Consider the following 22,311-nt stretch of genomic DNA (forward strand, 5'->3'; position numbering starts at 1 on the left):
CTAAGTGGTTAAAAGCTAGTATAAGCGGTTAGATGTTGTTTTTCGACTCTGGTCGCACTTATCGTGATTTTGTGTTTTTCTTGTATGAAACCCGGTTTGATGGTGTTTTCCGATTCTGGTCACACTTATCGTGATTGTGTTAAATTTTACGGGTGTGTGTTGTTAATAAATATATGGAATTGATAATTTACTGAAACATTTGATGTGAGAAAACCAAGTACGCGTCTTGTGCTTTATATCTGTGGAATACTATATGTCTAAGGCATTTGTAGGCCTTGTGCAAATACAATAATCCAGTTGCTCCGAACTGTTGACAGAGTTGTATTCAATATACATATAAAAAAAGGCAAAACTATAGGCCGGACATTGAAATGCACTAAAGTGAATAATGTTTTAGAATCCCTGCAAGGCAACTAAGATTTTACACAAGCTGGACTTGGCTTATTTGCAGGACAATGTAAACAGAATTTGTTTTTGTCATTCCCAACAATTACCTGCTTCGGAACACACCTATATACCCTAATATGTACATGAGTTGTATGTATGTCTGCTATATAGTACACTCATCTGTGAATATATTTATGTACGCACATATGTACATATGTGTGTAAAGTCGGTAAATCCTAATAGATAACTTGTTTCGCTCCGATGGAACACGCATAGTTTAACAGGCCGATACCGGTTTCAAACCAAAATTACCGGCGTAACTCACAACACTTTGTTATCTGCCATCATTTTAAAAATTGATTAATTTTTTGTATTGTTAATATTTGCTTTTTGCACTAAAGAGTAGTGTGTTTATTGCTACAATTCCTGGTTAGATTCGAGTGCCTTGCCTGTTTGTTAAAGCTTGTAAAACCTTGCTTACAAGTTTGAAGTATTTCCATGGATTTTACTAAAATAAAGTGTTTTGTTTTATTTTCTCACTTCAATAGAGTTCGGCGACGATAGAATACATTTAACTCGAGATAAACTACAGGGCGCACGAATTCGGATGCAATGGAAAGTGCCAGTACTGGTCGCCGAAGGAACAACATGCGGGTCAACGCGGAGGACAATGCACTAGATCAAATAACGAAAGAGGTAACACTACAGCTCTACAACATCCATTCGAATCTTTGGTATATTCTTTATTTATCTAGGCGGAGGCACGACTTGCAGCGCGTCGACAAGCTCGTGCCGAGGCCCGCGAGATCCGTATGCGAGAGCTGGAGCGACAGCAAAAGGAGCTCGAACTAACAGCTGACCGTGTATTTGACATGCAAAGCACCACAGGAGGCGTTGCAGGTGGTGGCGATACACTCCTCTCTACGCATCCCTCACGCCTCGTCTATGGCGGTCTTATAAATGTGGCCCGTTCATCGGTATCGCGACGTAGCAGTGAGGACTCTTTGGAGGAGGACGGCCGAAGTTTTCGTGACTTCAAACATGAGCTTAAAGTGAGTTCTACAGTCGGATTTTATGTTTCATTATTGGTTAACATTTTTGTTTGCTCCTAAAAGGACGTTGAGGAACGGTTTCGAAAGGCGATGATAACGAATGCCCAGTTGGACAACGACCGTGCATCACAGGCTTACGAAGTGAAACTGCTCAAGGACAAATGCGAAATAATGCAGGAATCCTTTGCGCAACTGCAGCGCGAATTCAAGGAGAAAATGCGCGACTGCAATGCCCTCAAACGAAGCTTGGATCGCGCCAACCTTGAGCTGAAGCTGGTGCAGGGACAGTTAAATGAGCGGGACTTGTTAATATCGGAGCAGGGTCTTCTGATTGTGGCTGTTGAGAACGAGGATGGCAGTGATGCTAAGCGGGCTCTGGTTAGTGTTGAGAATGCCAAGCTCTTGGCCTCCGTTCAGGGTTCTTTAGGTGAGGGCTAATCTACAGAGCTATATCCATTGGTATTTACCTATAATATCGCTTTCATTCCCTTTCAGATGTTAGACTTAAAAAATTCAGTGACGAAAAGAAGAGATTGCTATCCGAGGTGCACAGTCTTCACGAACAGCTTGATGAATATAAAAGCGGAGGAATGGCTGGCGCATCTGGAAGTTTTGCACATGGTTCTCTTGGCGAAGAAGATGATTACGAGGCTCAAAGTAAGTTCACGTTTATTACTATGGAAAATGCTTATAGTATTTAAGTTCGCTTATCTCTCGTAACTATTAAACAAGGGTGCAACTCAGTTATAAACGCATTTGCGCGTGGGTGAAATTAGACATTTATACATTTATTATACAACAACTCGATAGTCCAGAGTCTTTCGAACATATTAAACGCGGCAATCCAAAAGATTAATCATTTCTGAGTGGCGAAAGTTTAAGAAACAAAAATAACTTAAATTTACTTAAATTAAGCTTTCACAAATACCATTATTTTGGGATTGGGTTGTATATTGAAAGGTGGATATTTTAAAGTGGAGCAACTTGCGGACAGAGAAACATACGAAAAGGGCTAGATCGACTCGACTGTTGAAAATCTTAAACGGGATAGGGGTACACGCTTTCTTTTATTCTGTAAACTATACATACATAGATATAACTTTTACAAACCTTGTTCTTACCTCTTCAAGCTTTATTTGTAGTTCGTATTATTTTGCATTTTATATATTTTGTAGATAGAATATTCTTTTTTTAAATTTTCCCTTTAAAAAAACTGCATTATATTCAAATCTTACTACGAGCCTTTGTCTCTCTTCTTGCATCATCCCGCAGGGGAGTCAAACAAAATCATTTCAGACTATAAATATAAGCTGCAAAAGGCTGAACAAGAAATCGCAAATTTACAATCGAGTTTAGCACGTTCAGAGACTCAAGTCATTCGATACAAAAGCACTGCGGAAGCCGCCGAAAAGTCAGAGGCTGAATTAAAAGTCGAACGCCGCAAGCTCCAACGTGAGGTAAGTTTTGAGGACTTTTCACGACCTAATTTTTGTCACTTATAAATACTAAACAAAAAAATAATAATAATGAAAAACCAATCCGAAATATTTATTTTCGATTGCGCGATATCGCACCTAAATTTTAAGAACAAGTATTGTACAAACTAATTGAAATTTGCACTTGAAAGTTATTGATATAGTAGAGACTCTAGTAAGAAAGGAGACTGTAGTCGAAAGTTGCCATCATGAATCAGCAATCATTTTTAAGGACACAGTTTAAACAACACTACACATACAACACCTATACTTTTTACACATTAATTTATTAGAGTTTCCTAGTTTATTAGGGTTTCCTAGAAAGCTAGATTCAAATAATCTACAGACCAATTTTTTGTGTTCTATCCTAATCTAGCACCACTTATTAAGTGGAAGAGAGGGAATATTACAAAAAACATTCAGGCGGTGAAAGCGAAAAAATGCGTTGCGAAGACCCAATTAATATATAGATATTTTAATCTTAAAAATTATTCAAATATTTATAAAAAATAGAGTAAATAAGGTGAAACTTTCACCCTTGCAGGGTATGAAACGCAGTGAAAAAAATCTTTTCCGACCCAATAAATCATATATATTCTTGATCAGCATCGAAAGCCGAGTCGATCTAACCATGTCCGGGTGGAGACAACATTTTTTTTATTTTTTTTTTTTAAAGAGGTTACATCGTTAAAATTTTCAAAAATTTACAAAATTTAAAATTTTTAAACTCAGTATGCAAATTTGTTAATTGTTAAAAAACTAACACAGAACAGATTTCCGAATTGAAATTAATGATATTTTTATTAAGTTATAATATAATTGGAAACTGCAAGTTTTTACAAAATTCGTCTTTCCGAAGTAAGCTTCCTTTCTAGTTAGTTCTCATACTCATATACATTAGTATCGGGAAATTTGGAAATATGCTGGGTATATAGTCTTAAGCTAACGAAGCCACTGCAGAATGTACTTACTGTTAAGCTCGCTCTTCTGGTTGCTCGGTTTCTTTCTTGATTTTAGAGCGTAGAGAGCGAGAGCAGTCGATTCCATTACAATTAATCTCTTTTATATTCCTCCGTCGTAGCATCGGGAAATACTGGAAAGATTGGAGGAGGCGGAGACGGCCAATAACCATTTGTTAAAGCGTTTGGATAAATTAAAAAACGCCAAGAGCGCCATCCTAAAAGACTTATGACCTAAAATGGGTAACAACTCCATTATTGCCTCCAATCACAACGACGTCACAGCATCATCCGATGATGGCACCAAAAGGAGCAGCACGGAATTAACAAAGTCTGAATGCGATAAGACATAGAAGATTAAAGTCCCGAAAGCAAGCACGCATCCTACGTTATAAATTTAATACACTTAAATGGATCAGTATCCTTACTCTTATGCGCATGTGTACTCCTCCAACGGCAAACATCAAATTGTGTTTATTTATAATACATTTAGTGCGAAAATTAGTAATAATATCAAATTGATTCATTAGCGGATATATATATATATATATATATATATATATATATATATATTGATTTTGTGCCCACGCTACCGTTAATGACATTTATACATTTTTTTTATTTTGTTACGTGAGCAAGGTATAGTTCATGCTTTTGATTTAACATAAGGTTAAACGCAAATATATTATGTAATAACATTGTTCTGTAATATTTCAAATTAAATATATATACATTTTATTTAATAACACCGGAAATTCGGTAATTAATCAATTAATAATTGTGTTTTTGATAAATGCCAAGATTATAACTTCTTTGAAAGCTTAAAACTGAAAAATTTAAATTAATTTAAAGATAGTTGCTCAAAGTTCTATATAACTTTAACTTTATAAGCAATGGAATGTTTACTATAACATGATGCGATAATTCTATCATAAGTGATGTAAGTCGTTGTGTCGTTGTGCAATTCGCAAGTTACGGTGGGAGAATTAGTTGCTATATGTCTTCACTAAGATTTCTTGATTAATAGATTCTAAAAGAGTATTTCTTTTTTTTACGTATTTTTTCGAAAAGCAAGATTTGCCTTAGCTGTCACTTTATTGCAAACATTTTGGAAGTGTCTCACTTTCTATATATTTTTAAAGAAACTAAATTAAAATGATTGCTATATTTTTTATGTTGATATGGAAGAATTTTAAGAAACAAAACCACCATACTGTGATTTTCATAATGTCTATTTTTGTGCCTATGCTTGCGGCCGTGATACCTTTAGTGTCTCCGTATTATAGTGATCCAAGTATTATAGATAATCCCACAAAGGTCGTAGAGATGAGTTTTGATTTCAATTGGAAATCGCTAATTGGAAAAATTAATGATCGACGAGAGCGGATGCTGAAGGCACAGATGAAGTAAGTGTGAGTGTTCTCAAGAGTAGACTTGTTAAGATTTATTTTTAAAACCAATTGGTAATTACAGCTTTAAGGCCAATGTCTTCATTCCGCAAATAAGGGTGGCATATGCAAACAGTTCGCATGTAGGCTTACGTAAACTTATGGAAACTGCATTGGGAAATCTTGGCATTAATGAAAGTCAAACTTATGGATTTGAAAATTGCGATGTTATGCGCACCAACGCTACCTTTGAGCACTATATAGCCAGCGTTTGTTTTCACAATGAGCACGGGGATGAGTCCAAAAATGGCCTGCCCCAAATGCTTTATTTTTCCATTATCCTGCCCTCCGAGGTGCGCAACTATGAGCACTCTTGGTTAGGTAAGACCTGGAAGCAAAGCAACCCCACCATTGGGACCCATGTATCGAGGAGTGTGGCAGAAATCGGTGACGATGGCTCCATGGAATACTTGCAGGAGGGCTTTGTCCCGCTCCAGTACTATATTAGTACCGAATATGTACGGATGGCTTCCAAAGGTGCAAAAATGCCAACTCCTAGATTGCGTCCCATGAATTCAGATAAACTTATCAATAATGATGCATTCTCCGAATCTTCAGTCACTACAGCTAAAATAATAATGGTGCTTGGGTTTATGTTTCCGGTGGTTATACTAGTTAAGGTATGGAATTAGTTTCCTACTTCCCAAAACATGAACAATATATATTCTCAGTTAATCCAATTTTCTTTTTTTCAGCTCATAGTGGAGGAGCACGAGTTGGGACAGTGCTTTGTGCTGGAGGTGAATAATGCCGGTAAATGTTTACAAGTCACTGCTTGGTTTTGCAATGCAAGCATACAGCTGCTGATAACTTCCTTCTGTCTTGGAGTATTGATTATGGTATATTTGATTTTTTTATCTTTCTAATTAAGTTAATAACTAAATTAATTTCTTTTAGTATACTTCAACTTCGATTCCCATGTCTGAACTGTTCTATACGGTTCCCTTTTTTGCCTCATACAGCATCTCTGTGGCCAGTTTTATCATCTTTTTATCCGCCATAATACGTAGTACAAATTTGGCATTGGTTTTGGTACCCATTATTTGGTTTCTTTTGCCGTTTCCTTTTTTGTTCACAGAACAGCTCAAGTTTGAATCGTCTTTTCTTTTATATTTGCTAGCCACCTTTCTTATGTGTAATGTCACCCTCAGCCGAGGACTAAGCCTACTGTTTGAAGACCATACAAGCACTAAATTCGCAAGAAAAAAACTTCTAACAGATGATAATTTTATAAATCTTACATTTCCTGCCCTTATTGGGATCTTTTTCCTACAGGCAGTAATTTATAGCCTATTGGTACCCATAATTCAGGTTCCTGAATGGGTGCTTTTCTGGCGTTTCTTGAAAAGCATTCCCAGAAAATGCAGATTGTGTTGCCGAAGAAAGAAACGGAGGCATTTTAAAGAAAACTTTCTGAACTTAAACACAATGTTTCAAGAGGAATCCAGAGGTATAATGAAGGATATTAAATCAGCCATCACCATTGATTTGGGGCTTACAAGCACTAAAAACGCCACCAATAAGCCGGTAAAAGCTCGTGTGCTAGAAAATGTAATCAGAGAAGCAGGTATAGAATTTCGACGTGTGTCCAAGAAATTTTTGAAAACGTATGTGATTCAAAAGTTCACACTAAGTGTGTTTCCGGGAGAAGTTGTAGTCCTATTGGGTCACAATTCGTCGGGGAAGACGACAATTATGAGAATGATACGTGGCGTGATACTGCCGTCGTTTGGCGAGATCTACATATCTGGCATTAATACCGTCACGAATAATTTATATTTTAACAAGAGGTCCCAAAAGCATGTCGGAATCTCTCTGACCTACATTGCATTATTCGTCGAGCTTACCGTGTCCGATCTTCTGGTGTTCTTCAGCAGACTGCGCGGCCTTAGGAAGTTTGAGGCCCGGGAGGAAGTAGAATCCTATCTGCAATCCCTGAAAATGGAGTATATGAAAAATATTCTAGTGGGTAATTTGAGCATTGGACAGAAGCGAATTGTGCAATCGATATGTGCCTTTGTTGGTCGAACCGAGATAGTCGTTCTTCACAAACCCTTGGACGGTGTAGATGGGGCCACGGCCACTCTGTTTTTTAGCTTTGTTCAGCGAGAGAAGAAAAATCGTAGTATTTTTGTCACCACGAATCGCTCGAAGGTAGCAAGTTTCCTGGGTGACCGCATTGGGATTCTGGTGCAGGGTCGTCTTTTGTTCCTTGGAACAGAAAGAGAGTTGGGCGATGAATACAATGATGTCTATCGATTGGTAAGCCTTAACATTATTTTCCTTTAATGCTCAATTGTGCTTCTTAGTAACTCATATTTCTCTTAACAGACCATCTATGGTAATGCAAACTGTGATTTTGACGAAATTCAAATGTTTTTGGAAGACTTTACAACCACTGGGGTTGAGATGGAGTCCAGAATGGCCGACTTGGCAGTTTATCTTATAAATAGAGTAGACTTTCCTGGATTGATTAAGTTGCTTGATAACCTACCAAGGAAGAAGGTGGAGTTAAAAATAGATAGCTTTAAAATTCAGGAATGCAGCCTTGATCAGATCCTCATTAATTGGTTTACACCGGAGCCGTTTGAATTTGCTCTTCAGGAAATGGAGCCAGAACATCTAAAACTTAGAAGCAAATATGACTCATTGAAGAGATTTCTGAGATTAGTTTCGCAATTTTTAATTGTTTTCCGCCATCGTGCGTTAATTGATGTATATAACTCGCACTTTCTAATTATCAAGATTATCCTGCCCATGTTCATGACCCTGTGGCTGGGGATTTGTATTGCACACCATCCGTCCAATGTCCTGTCGCAGGGGAATAAAGTCTTTCCCCTTGCTAATCGTGAAGATAGTGGCATCACTCTAGCACAAATAGGATCACCGTTAGGCACTAATGGTCCACTGAAAGCAGCCTACGATGAATTCATAACAACCGGAGCCAAGGAAGTTGATGCAGACCTGGACATCACAGATATGGAACAGATGCGCCAAAGCTATGGGATACTCGAAGACGAGAAGATTCTGGGAACAGTCTTGTTCAAAGCGGACGAGGTCGAGGCTCTTTACAACAACAGGTGGGGTTACGCAGCACCCCATAGTCTGGGACTTGTGATGAACTCCCTAGCCGTGTATGTACTTTACTTTCTATATAATCTATAATCCATATCTATATCTATCTATATTTTGCAGGGGCTTTGTTGGTCCTGATTCGGGAATAAAGGCGGAAATGGAGACGCTGCCCTTTTCGACAACACATCGGTACAACAATCTGCACAATGTACCCCTGCTGACCATCAGCGTGGTATGCTTCAGTTTCTGCTTTTGCTGGACCATGCCCTTGTTGTACATGAACCTTAGCCAAAAAGTTCGCTTTAACTATATAGAGTTGATTGCTGGAATGCGGCTGAGCCTGCTTGCCAGTGCCATATTGCTCTATGAGCTACTTGTGTTTGCGTTTGCCTTTGTCACCTTGCACCTGGTCATCATTATTTTAGGGATGGACTCTGTGATGTACGGTGATTTTTGTTGTAAGTTTTAACATCTTGAGAGAGAAGCTTAAGATTAACTTTATTTTTTCTATTACCAGTGATATATACACACGTCGTAATGTTGGTGGCCCTGTGTGTCCTCAGCACAAACATACTGATATCTCTTGGATCAACGGTTACCCAGAATGCTTACCTATTGGTCCTGACATTTCACACAGTGGGCGTGATCGGTTACTTGCTTGTAAGACAGTTTTCAAAAACATCCATTAGGTATATATATATATTTATGGACTTTTATCCGCTTTTCTCCATGATGGATCATCTAATGACCGTGGCTAATGTATCGGAGACTAAATGGCTCTGTCGTGATATTCAGATTTATGAGACCAGTGTCTACGTGGACAAGTGCACTACCAAACCAAATTGTTGTCGTAAGATTGACTTTAGTTAAAGAAAAAAAAACAAATATACCTAGTAGCTCAAACCCCTTATACTTCTACAGATGATCCAAAAGATGAGTACTATCACCATCGCTACGTAGCCTGCAACTACATATATTTAGTCATTATATTGATCTTAATTTCGTTTCGCATAAAATCATCATTACCCAAAATTAAATCGCGACACGGAAATTACTTGTGGGACAGTGAGTGAGTGAGTTCTGGTATTTATTTTCCCGTACAAAGATCTAAATTTCTTGTGCTTCCAGTGCTGATAGTTACAAGGATCAGAAAATCCTACATTTTGGCCAACCCTCTGATTTGGAAAATACTTGGATAAAAGAAAAGTCACGGGTTCGGACCCTGGAACGATCCTTGATATGGAGTAGGAGTCTCCATGTGGGGCATTTGAGTGTATTATTTGACAAGTTTGTGGCACTAGACAAAATCAATTTTATGCTCGATAGGTAAGCGTTTCCAGATAAGATGTTCGATTCGATCCTGTAGGATTATTGTTTATTTATTACCTCGTTAGGTACCAAGTCCTAAGCTTGTATGGACCAAATGGATCGGGTAAAACGGTTCTGACCAAATCCATTCTGGGCTTTTACGCTCCCAACACAGGTCGCGTGGATAGCCCGAATAGGATGCCGTATCAGAGATACAAGTCGCAAATCGGCAATCTTGCTGGCTATAGTGCTCAAGAGGTTTTCCTGATGCAGGAGCTAACGATATTGGAAGTTCTGCGTTTGGTACTGCATATACGTCACTGGCTAAAGGACAAACAGCTCAAATATGAGGCGACGACGATATGCAAAATCCTAAACCTATACGACTATCGGCATAATATTCTTTCGACCTGCAGTCAGGGTGTACTAAAGCGATTAAGCATCGCCCTTGCCCTCATGACCAATACCGATCTGATCCTGTTGGACGACCCCTTTGCCAACCTGGATGTGATTACACTGCACACTGTACTCCACTCCATACAGGATGCCTGCAGACATGGCCTCTGCATCATCTATACGTGTTCCGATGCAGATTTCTCGGCGCCTGCGCAGCGTTTGGCGGCGATTAGTCGGAGCGCCTTGATCGGTATCGGTGAACGCCATGAGTTAACCCAGAATTACTACTCAACATACTATATTGTCGAGACCAAAATCAATATGCCCAACATCGATGCTTTGATAAGGATGGAACTGGAGGAAGACGAGAATGATGTGGAATCGGCAAGCGAGAGGAGGCAGACACAGATATTTTTAGGTGTGAGTACCTTTGTAATGCGCATATTTCCGAAGGCCATTCTCAAGTAAGTGATTTTTTCGAATTTCTTTATTGTACCATATATCAAATACCTATTGTCCAGTCCCAGTTCAGTAAGCTATCCAAGGATCGGCTTTTGGCTGTCCAGTCAAATTTATTCCGTGTCGCAAATATTTCAAAAACTTCATAGATACCAAGATAACTTTTATTCATTTACCATTGCCCAGCCATCAGTTAGTACCCTATTTCATCAGAATTCACCAGAGGAGGAGAGGCCAAGGAATTAAATACTTAAATTATTATTATATTATAAATAAAGCTACATATACACTAATTTCAAGAAATGAGAAAATTGAACTGAAGAAATAAAGTCAATTAATTTTGCTTACAAAAACATCGAACAGTTTAATTTATTTCGGTTCCAACAGAAATGGCTGGACATTAGGTAGTAATATTCAAAGCAAAAGTTTATATACATATATATATATGTATATGAATCGTTGCGTTATATATATGTATATATTTGTAAGTGCAATAAATGTGTGTATTACTTTTACATTTCGAACTGTGCCAACTAAGAGCCTGGACTAAGTTTTTACTAAATTTTTAATATTTTTATTTATTAAATTTAGTATGCAGATTTGTTAACCGTTCAAAAACTAAAACAAAAAAGTTTTGCGAAGTGAAATTGATCCATTTTTAGTTGTGATTGATTGAACATTCGAAATTTTAGAATAACCACTATTTTCTATGTGACTGCGATATTGTCTCGGACTTTCCCACTTGATATATCTTTTAAATATTTTAATGTAAGTATTTTTAAGTTTCCTTTTCGTTAAGTGTAGTATGTATTTCCGATCAAATAGGTATTGCTGATGCATCAGTCGGAAGTGCATTACTCAAAGCTTTGAACGTATTATTCAGCTTGTAAACTGCGTAAAAGCTGTTGATATTTTGTCATTGTTTTGTAATTGATTTAACCCCGCCCTCCCATTGAGTTGCCAAAAGCTTGTGTCCTGGAAAGCAGCAGGCAGCAGCAGCCACCGGACCGCCAGTGAAAGCTTCGGGGGCCCAGAGAAAACTTTGAAGCGATGAAAACGAGAGTTGAAGTCTCCAACGTTCGTTTGTTCATTCGTTCGTTCGCGTCGCGAGCGATGCTGTAATATCTGAATACCTTACATTCGCTATATTCGCAAGTACGCCGAGTGACGTTGATGCTGTATAGCGCAGAATATCGCAGAATATATATAAAATTAAATTACAATTAAATCTGTGGAATACTCCCTGAACTCGCCAGAAAAAGATTAACTGATTTAAATCATTTGATGGAATTAATCCCTTGGCCCTGACTTTATATACTTTACATATGTTCGTTCGGGTGAGAGTGTGTGCGTGAGGGACACATAGATACAGATACCAACAACAAATGAGACAACTAAATTCCCCAGAATAATAATATATAATTTATGTTAATACATGTTGACAATGTCCTTTGCCTTCCATCATATCTGTTTCATTGCCAAAGCTTAGGCAAGCTTTAAAATAGAGACGTGTAATTCGCGAAATCCCACGCAAATCCGCGAAACCGATTCATGAACAAAATGTGAGTAACTCTCGCCTAAAGTGCAGTGGAAAAATAGAATAAAAGAAAGCGTCTCAGTAGTGCCGCCGCCCTAATGCTGCGAGTCCTTGGAGCCCCCCAAGTTTACCGGAGCTGCCCCATACGCCAAGAAGGGTAATCGAACTAACTAACTAATCAGAGTTGATGCGGATGCTGTGCTCTAATTTTATTTTTTTTTGATAATTTCATGAACTGATTATAAATGTAAGTTATATACATACATAGCATAAGTACATACTTGGCAATGTTAGCATCACAATACATAGAAACTGAAGCAATATACTTTAATGTAATAGAGTAAAAATATAGCTTAACTATTTGCAATATTTATACTTATATACAATTTCCTGTGTGTGTGTGTGTGTGTGTCTATGTATTGCGGATGTGCGACACCTACGCATAAACTAGGAAAGTGTATGTACAACGGCCATGCCATGTCACACGCAAGCGCTCACGCCGAATTTCATTCTCTATCTCTTTCTTTCTCTTCCAGCAGACACCGTTAAAGTAGCATCAACAAAAACAACAACACAACAAAAACAACAGTACCGCAACATCAGCAGCAGCTCAGCCTCAGCATTAAAAGCTCCCACACACACCGTTACACAGTTGCGTGCCTATGAGTGTACGCGTGTGGCAATGTATTTGACAGCCTTTCCCATTTGGCCCTTGGTATGCTTCGTGTATTTTTTCTGTAAGTATATTTCCCAACTGAATGAATGGGGTCCAGGATTTTATTCAAGATTATGGCCAACAAACGAAGTTTGTACATTATTTCCGTTAAAATTTGAACCGGCAGACATGACAGAGTGTCTGCACGTAAACATACATAAATGTTACATCAAATGTATATAATTTGATGTACTTATGTACATACTTACATTCGTCGATCGTATAATGCAAAAATACAAATGTATGTACTTATTTATGGCTGTAAAAATCTATTGCCTACTTTTTTGGGTCCACCTAGGGGCTACTGCACGAGTAAAATTAAATCGTATTGAAGCCGTATTTAATTTATTTTGTTTGCTTTGCATATATTTGACTACTTAACGGGAGCGGAAAAGGGCGTAACATAAAAGTTACATTTTACATATTAATATTCTGTTAAACAATTATTAAAAGAATAACACTTTCTGCGTTTTTAATTAAAATTAAAGATAAAGATAAATCCTATTAAGGGGATTCGAATCATATAAAAAAAAAACTTATTTACTTATTTACTTATTTATTATTCAATTTAATATTTTCTATTAGGTGTCGGGTTTGGCGACCTAACCAAATACTCAGTAGAACGTAATGGAGCTAGTGATGTTGGCAACTTGCCGGAGAATGCATCTGGACGGTTGGAGTGGTTTAGACAGGAACATGGGCGTGGTGCCGCTGGCTTAGAGGTCGGGAATGAATCTCAGGAAAACAACAGGTTGATGGCTGAAAAGTTTCAAAAGATTGGAACGAAATTTATTACCGTCTCCGATTATCCGCCGTTTCAAAGCCACAACGAAGACAGCCAGGAAGTGGATCAAAATGGCCACATGGAGCCGGGTGTTGTGCAATCAAAGACGGGGGGCAGTAATCCGGGCGACGAGACTCCTAAGTTTCGTAACATTGGAGCAAAGAAAAGTCGAACGGAGGTGGGAAACCCCAGGGAACTGGATCGACTCAGTTCCCGTGGACGTGATGGTTTCATTGGCGGAGCCAATAACAAGCAGAAGCCATTTCGAGTGAATCTAGCCGTTCTGGTTCAGGACGATCCCAGTCAGCCGGGTGAGAAGTACACAAACTGCCAGAACCAAAATGAATCCGACGAGAGTGCCTGCAAGACGGAGGAGGAAACCACCGACCAGATGTCCAACCTGCAAAAGAACTGCGAAACGACGGGTCTCCATGTGATGTGTCCGCGCACCTATCGCTGCATCAGTAAGTACTGGTTGTGCGACGGTGATGACGACTGCGGTGACTATTCGGACGAGACGCACTGCGGGGCCCGCACCAACTGCACGGAGGATCAGTTCGAGTGCCTCAACGGATTCTGCATTCCCCGAACCTGGCTCTGCGACGGCGAGAATGACTGCAAGGACTTTTCCGATGAGACACACTGCAACCGCACCAGCTGCACGGACGAACATTTCACCTGCAACGATGGCTACTGCATCTCCCTAGCCTTTCGCTGTGACGGCGAGCCCGACTGCAACGACAACTCTGATGAGCACAAGTGTGCCGCGGTGATCAACAGCTGTCCCGAAGGAGAGTTTAAGTGCCGCGGTGGTCTTGGCGGCGCCGGCGGTCCTAGTGGCCAGTGTATACTAAATCGCTTCCGGTGCGATGGTGACAATGACTGCGGCGATTGGAGTGACGAGGAGAATTGCCCACAGAAGCCATCGCTCTGCACTTCGAACGAGTACAAGTGTGCGGATGGAACCTGTATACCGAAGCGCTGGAAGTGCGACAAGGAGCAGGACTGTGACGGTGGCGAGGATGAAAACGATTGCGGAAGCTTGAGCTCAGAGCATCCATTGACATGCGGCACGGATGAGTTTACCTGCAACAATGGACGCTGCATTTTGGTAAGAACTTCTCAAGGTCTAAGATTATTACCTGAATATTTTGTATATGCAGAAAACGTGGCTCTGTGATGGGTATCCCGACTGCACATCCGGCGAGGATGAGGTCGAATGTCACCTGCAGTGCGACGTTGGCCAGTTCCTGTGCCCAACCAAACAAAACGTAACACATCTGAAGTGAGTAGAATATATTTCCGATAAATTATCAGATATTTACAAGTCTTACTTAATCTTTTCTAGAATATGTGTTCACCAGAAGCACATTTGCGATGGCCACAACGAGTGTCCGGCTGGCGAGGACGAGAAGGACTGTCCCAGGGAGCAAAAGTGCTCGGAACCCAGGCAGTGTGAGCAGCTCTGCATCAAGACGAACATGGGATTGGACGAGTGTGCCTGTCGCCTGGGCTACGTAATGAACAAGAACAAGGTCAAGTAAGTATAGAAGATAGATAGTAAAGACTATATAGATACTACCTGTATGCATTCCAAAAATCAAGCTGCACAGACATCGACGAGTGCCAGTATATGACCAGTCCGGTATGCTCTCAAAAGTGTCACAATACCCTGGGCTCCTTTAAATGCTCCTGCGAAATAGGCTATATTCTGCGCCCGGACTTACGTTCCTGCAAGGCTCTGGGTGGAGCCATGACCCTGCTGGTGGCCAATCGGTGGGACATACGACGCGTAACGCTGAGCAATAACCGGTACACAGCAGTTGTCAAGGGGCTGCACAATGCCATTGCTCTGGACTTCCATCATCGTCGGGGACTAATGTTCTGGTCTGATGTGTCCACGGATGTCATCAAAATGGTGTTCATGAATGGTACCCGGGTTCGCGATGTCATCAAGTGGGGATTGGAGTCGCCGGGCGGCATAGCCGTGGACTGGATACACGACCTGCTCTTCTGGACCGATTCCGGTACAAGGCGCGTGGAAGTGTCCAACTTTCAGGGTAATCTTCGAACAGTAATTGCCTCGAGTGACCTGGACAAGCCGCGAGCCATTGTGGTGCATCCGGGTGAGGCACTGGCCTTTTGGAGTGACTGGGGACCCAATCCCAAAATCGAACGTGCCCACATGGACGGTACACAGCGAAGGGTCATAATTTCCAAGGGCGTTACATGGCCCAATGGCCTGGCCATAGATTATCCGAACGGCAAAATCTACTGGGCGGATGCAAAGCAACATGCCATCGAGTGCTCCAACCTAGATGGCACTGAACGGAATAAGATCCTTAGCACTCACCTGCCACATCCCTTTGCCCTGACCATCTTTGAGGACACCATGTACTGGACGGACTGGAACACTAAGACTGTCTCAGCGGCGGACAAGACAACGGGCAAGGAGTTTCGAGCGGTTCACGAGAACTTTCACTTCCCCATGGACATCCATGCCTTCCATCCAGCCCGGCAGCCAGAATATCCGGATCGCTGTCAGAAGGATCGGCGGGGCTTGCGAGGCGGCTGCTCGCACCTGTGCCTGCCCAACAAAACCTCCCGGAGATGCGGCTGTCCCATTGGCCTGTCGCTGAAGGATGACGGCAAGACCTGCAAGAGCACGGCGGACAGGCTGGTGCTAGTGGCTCGTCGCAAGGACATACGGTTGCGACAACTCAAGAACAATCAGGCCGATCCCGATGAAGTGGATATGATTGTCCCGCTGGATAACCTAAAGCATGCCGTGGCCCTGGACTGGTGCAGCGACACGGACTTTATCTACTGGACCGATGTGGAGCGCAGCACCATTAACAAGGCGCACCTCAATGGAAGCTACCAGCAGCGGGTGGTGCACTCGAATCTCGTCTCACCCGTTGGTTTGGCTCTCGACTGGATTACTGACAAGCTCTACTGGACGGATCCCTCGACGAATCGCATTGAGGTGGCCACCACCAACGGAAAGATGCGAACTCTGCTCATTTGGGAGAAGCTGTACAAGCCCAGGGATATTGTGGTGAACCCCATAGGTAATAACTAGTTTTCAGTTTAGTTATTATTTAGTTATTAATTAATGTTTTCTTTGCAGATGGTCTCATGTTTTGGTCGGACTGGGGTGATGATCCTATGATTGAACGTGCCAATATGGATGGTCATGATCGCGCCATTATATCCTCGAAGAAATTAATATATCCCAATGGTCTGGCCATTGACTATGAAAAAAGTAAGCTATACTTTGTGGACGGCGGCACCAAGACCTTGGAAAACATGAACTTTGATGGCAGCAATCGTCAAGTGATTTTAAGTGAGTAACATTAATGCAAAGTCTATATTTTACCTTACCCTATCCGAGCTCCTTTAGCCCACCTAAGAATCATTCAACCTCTATTTAATTAAACATTTTTTAATTTGTAAAATAAAACAGATGGACTTGGACATCCCTTCGGCTTGGATGTGAGCGAGGGTCGCGTTTATTGGACAGATTGGGACACCAAGTCGGTGATGAGCGCCAATAAGCTAACCGGCGGCGAGTCCAACATAATCATTGCAAACACCACTGACCTGATGGACATCCGGGTATTCCATCGCACTCGCAGGCGTATCTACAATGCCTGCGATAAGTCCAATGGCGGCTGCTCGCACCTGTGTCTCCTCAATCCCACCAGCTACACGTGCGCCTGTGCCGTGGGTGTGCAGCTGAAGGACGACATGCGGACGTGTTCGGAGGGCCCAACCAAGTACCTGCTGTTTGCACATCGGATCGATATCCGGCAGATATCGTTGGACTTTGATCATCTAATCGATGTGGTCCTTCCACTGCCGCCAATCTCGAATGCTGTGGCCCTGGATGTTGATCGGAATACTGGCACTATATTCTGGTCAGACACCATTGAGAACGTCATCATGAGCTCCAGTCCCGATGGCCTTCATGTCCACAAGGTGGTCGGCGACAGCCTGGAGAACCCCGATGGCCTGGTCGTTGACTCGATTGGCAGGACTATTTACTGGGCCGATGCTGGACGTCACACCATTGAGGTGGCCAGCCTGGATGGCAGCAACCGGCATGTGATAGCCTACAAGGATCTGGAATCACCGCGTGGCCTGGCTCTGGACTACGAGGCGGGGCTACTGTTCTGGACGGACTGGGGACACAATCGTAAAATAGAGCGCTCCCATTTGGATGGCAACGAGAGGTCGCGTATTGTCACAGCCAACTTGGGCTGGCCGAATGGCCTGTCGCTGGACCTCAAGAGCAAGCGCATCTACTGGGTGGATGCACGTCACAAGACCATCGACTCCTGTGACTATACGGGGAACCAGCGGAAGTTAATCATATCGTCCCTGCATCATCCCTACGCTTTGGCCCTATCGGACGACAAGATCTACTGGACGGACTGGAAGTCGAAAGCCCTGCACATGACCGATAGGCGCAACATAACCGCCAAGCGGGATGTAATCACGAACATTGACGGACTGATGGACATCAAGGTCATCTCGCAGGATCAGCCCATAATTGAGAATGTGTGTGGTCGCAATAACGGTGGCTGTTCGCATCTTTGTCTGCGGAATCCATCGGGATATACCTGCCAGTGTCCCATTGGACTGAGGTTACGTCAGAATAGTACAACGCAATGCCAGAATCTTCCAGATGTAAGTGCGCCTTTCCTATGTGCTCTTAAAGCTATACATAATCTTGAATCCCTTACAGGACTACCTTCTGATTGCCTTGCGTTCTGGAATTGGCATGATTTCCTTGAACTCTGGCGATTACATGGATGTTGTCCTGCCCATCAATGGGGTACATGGCGCCGTTGTCCTGGACTATCACTACCGAGAGAATATCCTATTTTTCGCCGATGTCAACCTAGATGTCATACGGCGGGTGAATCTGCTGAACTTCACCGACAGTCGCGTCATTGTCAGCACTGATGTACTGACTCCAAATGGCATTGCGGTGGACTGGATAGCAGACAACGTTTATTGGTCTGACACGGATCGGAAGTTGATTGAGGTGTCACGGCTGGATGGCAGTTCCCGCAAAAGGATCATTGAGGATGACCTGGGCGATCCACGGTCACTGATTGTCCACCCAAAAAAAGCGTACGAATGTTACACAAAAATTTCATATATGTATTTTGAGTAAATATATTGTCTTCTTCATTCTCAGCTATTTATTCTGGTCGGACTGGAGTTCGCCAGCAAAGATTGAGCGCAGCTACTTGGATGGCTCGAATCGAACGATTCTGGTCACATCTGGAATTGGTTTTCCCACAGGACTTACCATCGATTTCGAGTGAGCATTTACCAAGGGGATTGGATGTTTTTCATTATAGTTTCTATATAACCTGACACATTTATTTCCTATAGAAATCGGCGCTTACTTTGGGCCGACGCCTTGGAGGACAACATAGGTCAAGTAGATTTCAATGGCAAACGGCGACAGACCATTGTTCCCTATGCACCGCATCCCTTTGGCCTGACTATGGTGAATCTCGATCCCTGAGTTCTTCCAATTCCTCCTTACTGATGTGTTCATTTGCATTCCTTCCAGTTTGATAATAATATATTCTGGACGGACTGGTACAACAAGTCGGTGTATCGCTCCCAGCGCATGCCCCGCGGCGTCTATGGCAATCCCTTTGAGGTGCGGGATGCGCTGAGTGGTGCCTTGGACATACGGGCCGTTTCGCTGGGCCGGCAGCCCAAAAGCTGGAATCACTGTGCCCAGGATAATGGCGGCTGCTCGCACCTTTGTCTATATCGCGCCGTCGATTATATATGTGCCTGTCCCGACCGACTCGATGCCAAGGACGAGACGCCGTGCTCGACTAAGCCCAAGGTGTTTGTGCATTCGCGTTTGGACAAGGATCAGGCACCGGAATACTCGGACGAATCCACCGATGATTCCATACCAACCGAGCTGCTGGGTGACCCTGTCCATGGCGAGGACGAGCATACCCGGAAAACTGACCACGAACGGGAGTTCTTCGTTCTGGTGGCCCTCGGTGTGGTCATTGTCATGGTGGTCATCACAATACTTGTGATTTTTAGTAAGCATATTAACATATTCCATATATGGCATACATTATAATGGTTTATCTTTACAGTGCTTGCCTTCAACACGAGCAGAAAGAAAACGAAGCGCAACTCGCGTGGATCCAGTCGATCTGTCCTGACCTTCTCCAATCCAAACTACAACGTCGATGGCACGCCCATGGAGCCCAAGACAAACATTTGGAAACGATTCAAGCACGACAAGTCGCATGTACGTATATATATTTTCATATTGTGTTAAATTTATATATATTTATATTGTTTTTCTAACTTATCAGCAGGATCGAGTGGGGGTCTTCGAAGAGCGCAGTCTGACAACGGAGACAGCTTCGTCCAGCCTTTTTGTCCCGACACCATCGCCCATGGCGTCGCCGTCAACAAAAACAATCCAACTGACAACGCTCTCGACTATCACGTAAATGGCAAAAAATAGTAAATAATATTACAAATGCCTTCAAGAAAGCGCAAAAAGCAAAAGAAAGCAAATCTTCGAGAACAAAAATGCTCTATTTTAATCAACATCTGTCTGAAGAATAGATTATATAAGCTGACACAGCCTTTCAAATTTTTTTTTTACCTTTTCTTTTGTCGATTTCAAAATAATGGTAATCCCGAGTTTTAAACCATTAAAAAAAAATACTCCTTCAGCACCATTAAATATATATATTTATAAGTGGAACCAAGTCCCCAGTCAGATCACGAAAGGTATTTTTAAATATTTTTTTAACAACAAGTTTATTTCCTGTTTTATTTCATTGATTGATGTTGAGTTCATTCTAAAAGTAAAAACTTTGGACTATAAAGACTATTACAATTGATTCAAAACTCTACGAAACTTTTTTTTTGTTTCTGCTTTATAATGCATTTATTATTTCGACATCATAACTTTCATTTCAATAATCTTATTTCTTTTATTTAAATCAGAGGTGGCCAAAATCCATAGAGGTAAGCGCATGAGAAAGAGAGAGAGAGAGAGAGAGAGAGCTCACGAAGACCCTTTTGTCCGCATCTACATTAAGATATTTATTAAAATATTTGATGATAATTGTGAATATTTATTGCTTCATCAAGGTAGTATTGTCCAAGTTTTTACAAATTTTCTTTATTTAAAAAACATTTGCATTTTTGATTTGTTCTATGTAAAAAACAAATCCAAAACACCGTTCGGATCAACAGTTTTGACATTGTTAATGAGAACGAAACCTTTTGTTCGGGGTTTTAAAATGGGCAAAAATATACAACTAATGAATAATGACCTATTTTATTAATCAAAGTAAAACTTATATGTATGTATGTAAATTCTTATTGTACATGGTACGGTTATATATATATATGTATGTTCCTAAGAAGCCGTGCAGCGGTCCGTCTGCTTCGTTGATTTAAACTTAATTCTCAGGTGTAAAGACAGACACTAGGCTGGATTATATATGACAGATCCGTCATCGAAACTATATATTTGTACATAGGTTAAATGATGAGCAGTTTGTTTTTCGTTTTTATACTCACAACTTGATATCATCTCTTTTATTTTTTAAATATATCAATTGTAATCGGAATTCATGTAAAACGAAATGTACGTACTGTCAGACCGTTAGCAGCTATAAAGGGGCATTTGGTAAAATTGAATATCCTCAGTTTTAAGTATATAATAATGTGTAAATACTGATTAAAATTTGAATGTTATTCAAAATATTTTATTTGTTTTATTGGGCAAAACCCAGTTCATGTCGAAAAAACAAACAGAAATCAAATAAAAACAAAACGATAAAGAAAAAAAAATTAAATAAGAAAAGCTTAAATAAACTAGAAGCTACGTTATGTCCTGTTCCAGTTCCGCAACGAATAGAGTAGATACTCCTGGCCTCCTGGCAAAGATAATAGTATACCCTAGCTAATAAAGTAAGTACAATTTATATATAAAATCATTTCAGTTTCTCTGATTCTTCTAGATCCTCTAAAGAGAAGGAAAGAGAGGAGTCAATTTATCGCCTTTTCTTAACTTAAATTCAAATTTTCTTGTACCTTTTATATATAAACTTACAGGGTATTATAATTTTATTCCGAAGCTTTAAACAGAGTGAAGGAGTCGTTTCCGACCCTATAAATCATATATATTCTTGCTCAGCATCAACAGCTGGGTCGATCTAGCTATGTGCGGTAGAAAAAAATTTTTCAAAATTTTTTCGATTTCGAAAAAGACAAGGAAATACATCGTTAAAATTGTCAAATTTTGATACAATTTTTTATAATTTTTTTATTTTAAATCCGAATATGCAGATTTGTAAACGTTATAAAAACTAGCACAGAATCCAAATCAGAATCAAAACTATCAGAATTAAAATTAATGCATTTTTGGCTTAGTTATGATATTTGAAAAACTTTGATTTATATCAATTTAACATACATAATTAATACACATATTTTAAGTTTTCTTATAGCTATGCGAATGACACGTTGCCCATAATAGTATGCAATAAATGAGCACCGGGAATCAATTAAAATCAATACCCCTAAAACAGTATGCTATATATAAACTGAATCATCTTGCAAAAATGTTTTTTTTTTAACGCTGTTGCCTTTTTTTGGGTCCAGCAGCAACACATCGAATATGCCCTACCTA

General features: G+C 40.9%; 3 protein-coding genes across 23 annotated transcripts; all 3 read left to right on the forward strand.

The window, feature by feature from the left end:
* Nucleotides 1-30: 30 nt before the first annotated feature.
* LOC110184393 (leucine-rich repeat flightless-interacting protein 2) lies at nt 31-4,644 on the forward strand. 10 transcript variants are annotated; one of them, XM_020952904.2, is made up of 7 exons: nt 31-152; nt 936-1,083; nt 1,143-1,439; nt 1,503-1,866; nt 1,935-2,096; nt 2,712-2,896; nt 3,996-4,644. In XM_020952904.2, the coding sequence occupies exons 2-7, from the start codon at nt 1,000-1,002 to the stop codon at nt 4,104-4,106; spliced, it is 1,203 nt and encodes a 400-aa protein (XP_020808563.2). In that variant the 5' UTR covers nt 31-152; nt 936-999; the 3' UTR covers nt 4,107-4,644. The 10 variants fall into 10 exon arrangements, with proteins under 10 accessions (XP_020808563.2, XP_086683849.1, XP_020808561.2 ...); XM_020952902.2 differs by having other exon boundaries at nt 61-217; XM_020952903.2 differs by having other exon boundaries at nt 68-204.
* A 96-nt stretch (nt 4,645-4,740) lies between these two features.
* On the forward strand, nt 4,741-10,912 carry LOC110184440 (phospholipid-transporting ATPase ABCA3). 6 transcript variants are annotated; one of them, XM_020952979.2, is made up of 11 exons: nt 4,741-5,279; nt 5,347-5,941; nt 6,017-6,160; nt 6,219-7,583; nt 7,653-8,455; nt 8,517-8,854; nt 8,914-9,246; nt 9,318-9,465; nt 9,525-9,722; nt 9,791-10,564; nt 10,622-10,912. In XM_020952979.2, exons 1-11 carry the CDS (start codon nt 5,029-5,031, stop codon nt 10,803-10,805), a joined length of 5,133 nt encoding a protein of 1,710 aa, XP_020808638.1. In that variant the 5' UTR covers nt 4,741-5,028; the 3' UTR covers nt 10,806-10,912. The 6 variants fall into 6 exon arrangements, 4 of the variants coding, with proteins under 4 accessions (XP_020808638.1, XP_086683785.1, XP_086683787.1 ...); XM_086827659.1 differs by having other exon boundaries at nt 9,791-10,520; XM_086827661.1 differs by having other exon boundaries at nt 6,597-7,583.
* A 190-nt stretch (nt 10,913-11,102) lies between these two features.
* Lrp4 (LDL receptor related protein 4) lies at nt 11,103-21,383 on the forward strand. 7 transcript variants are annotated; one of them, XM_086827639.1, is made up of 15 exons: nt 11,642-12,121; nt 12,182-12,343; nt 12,633-12,833; nt 13,397-14,706; nt 14,759-14,880; nt 14,944-15,135; nt 15,201-16,666; nt 16,726-16,941; nt 17,062-18,287; nt 18,346-18,737; nt 18,805-18,930; nt 19,005-19,122; nt 19,189-19,687; nt 19,745-19,902; nt 19,970-21,383. In XM_086827639.1, exons 3-15 carry the CDS (start codon nt 12,779-12,781, stop codon nt 20,108-20,110), a joined length of 6,021 nt encoding a protein of 2,006 aa, XP_086683765.1. In that variant the 5' UTR covers nt 11,642-12,121; nt 12,182-12,343; nt 12,633-12,778; the 3' UTR covers nt 20,111-21,383. The 7 variants fall into 7 exon arrangements, with proteins under 7 accessions (XP_020808545.1, XP_086683775.1, XP_086683772.1 ...); XM_086827644.1 differs by having other exon boundaries at nt 11,649-12,121; nt 12,636-12,833; XM_020952886.2 differs by having other exon boundaries at nt 11,103-12,343; nt 19,973-21,383.
* The last annotated feature ends 928 nt before the right edge of the window (nt 21,384-22,311 follow it).

Source organism: Drosophila serrata, unplaced genomic scaffold (assembly GCF_035046125.1).
Source record: "Drosophila serrata isolate PLE 108 unplaced genomic scaffold, ASM3504612v1 contig_8, whole genome shotgun sequence".
In the NCBI taxonomy this organism is placed as follows: Eukaryota; Metazoa; Arthropoda; class Insecta; order Diptera; family Drosophilidae; genus Drosophila; species Drosophila serrata.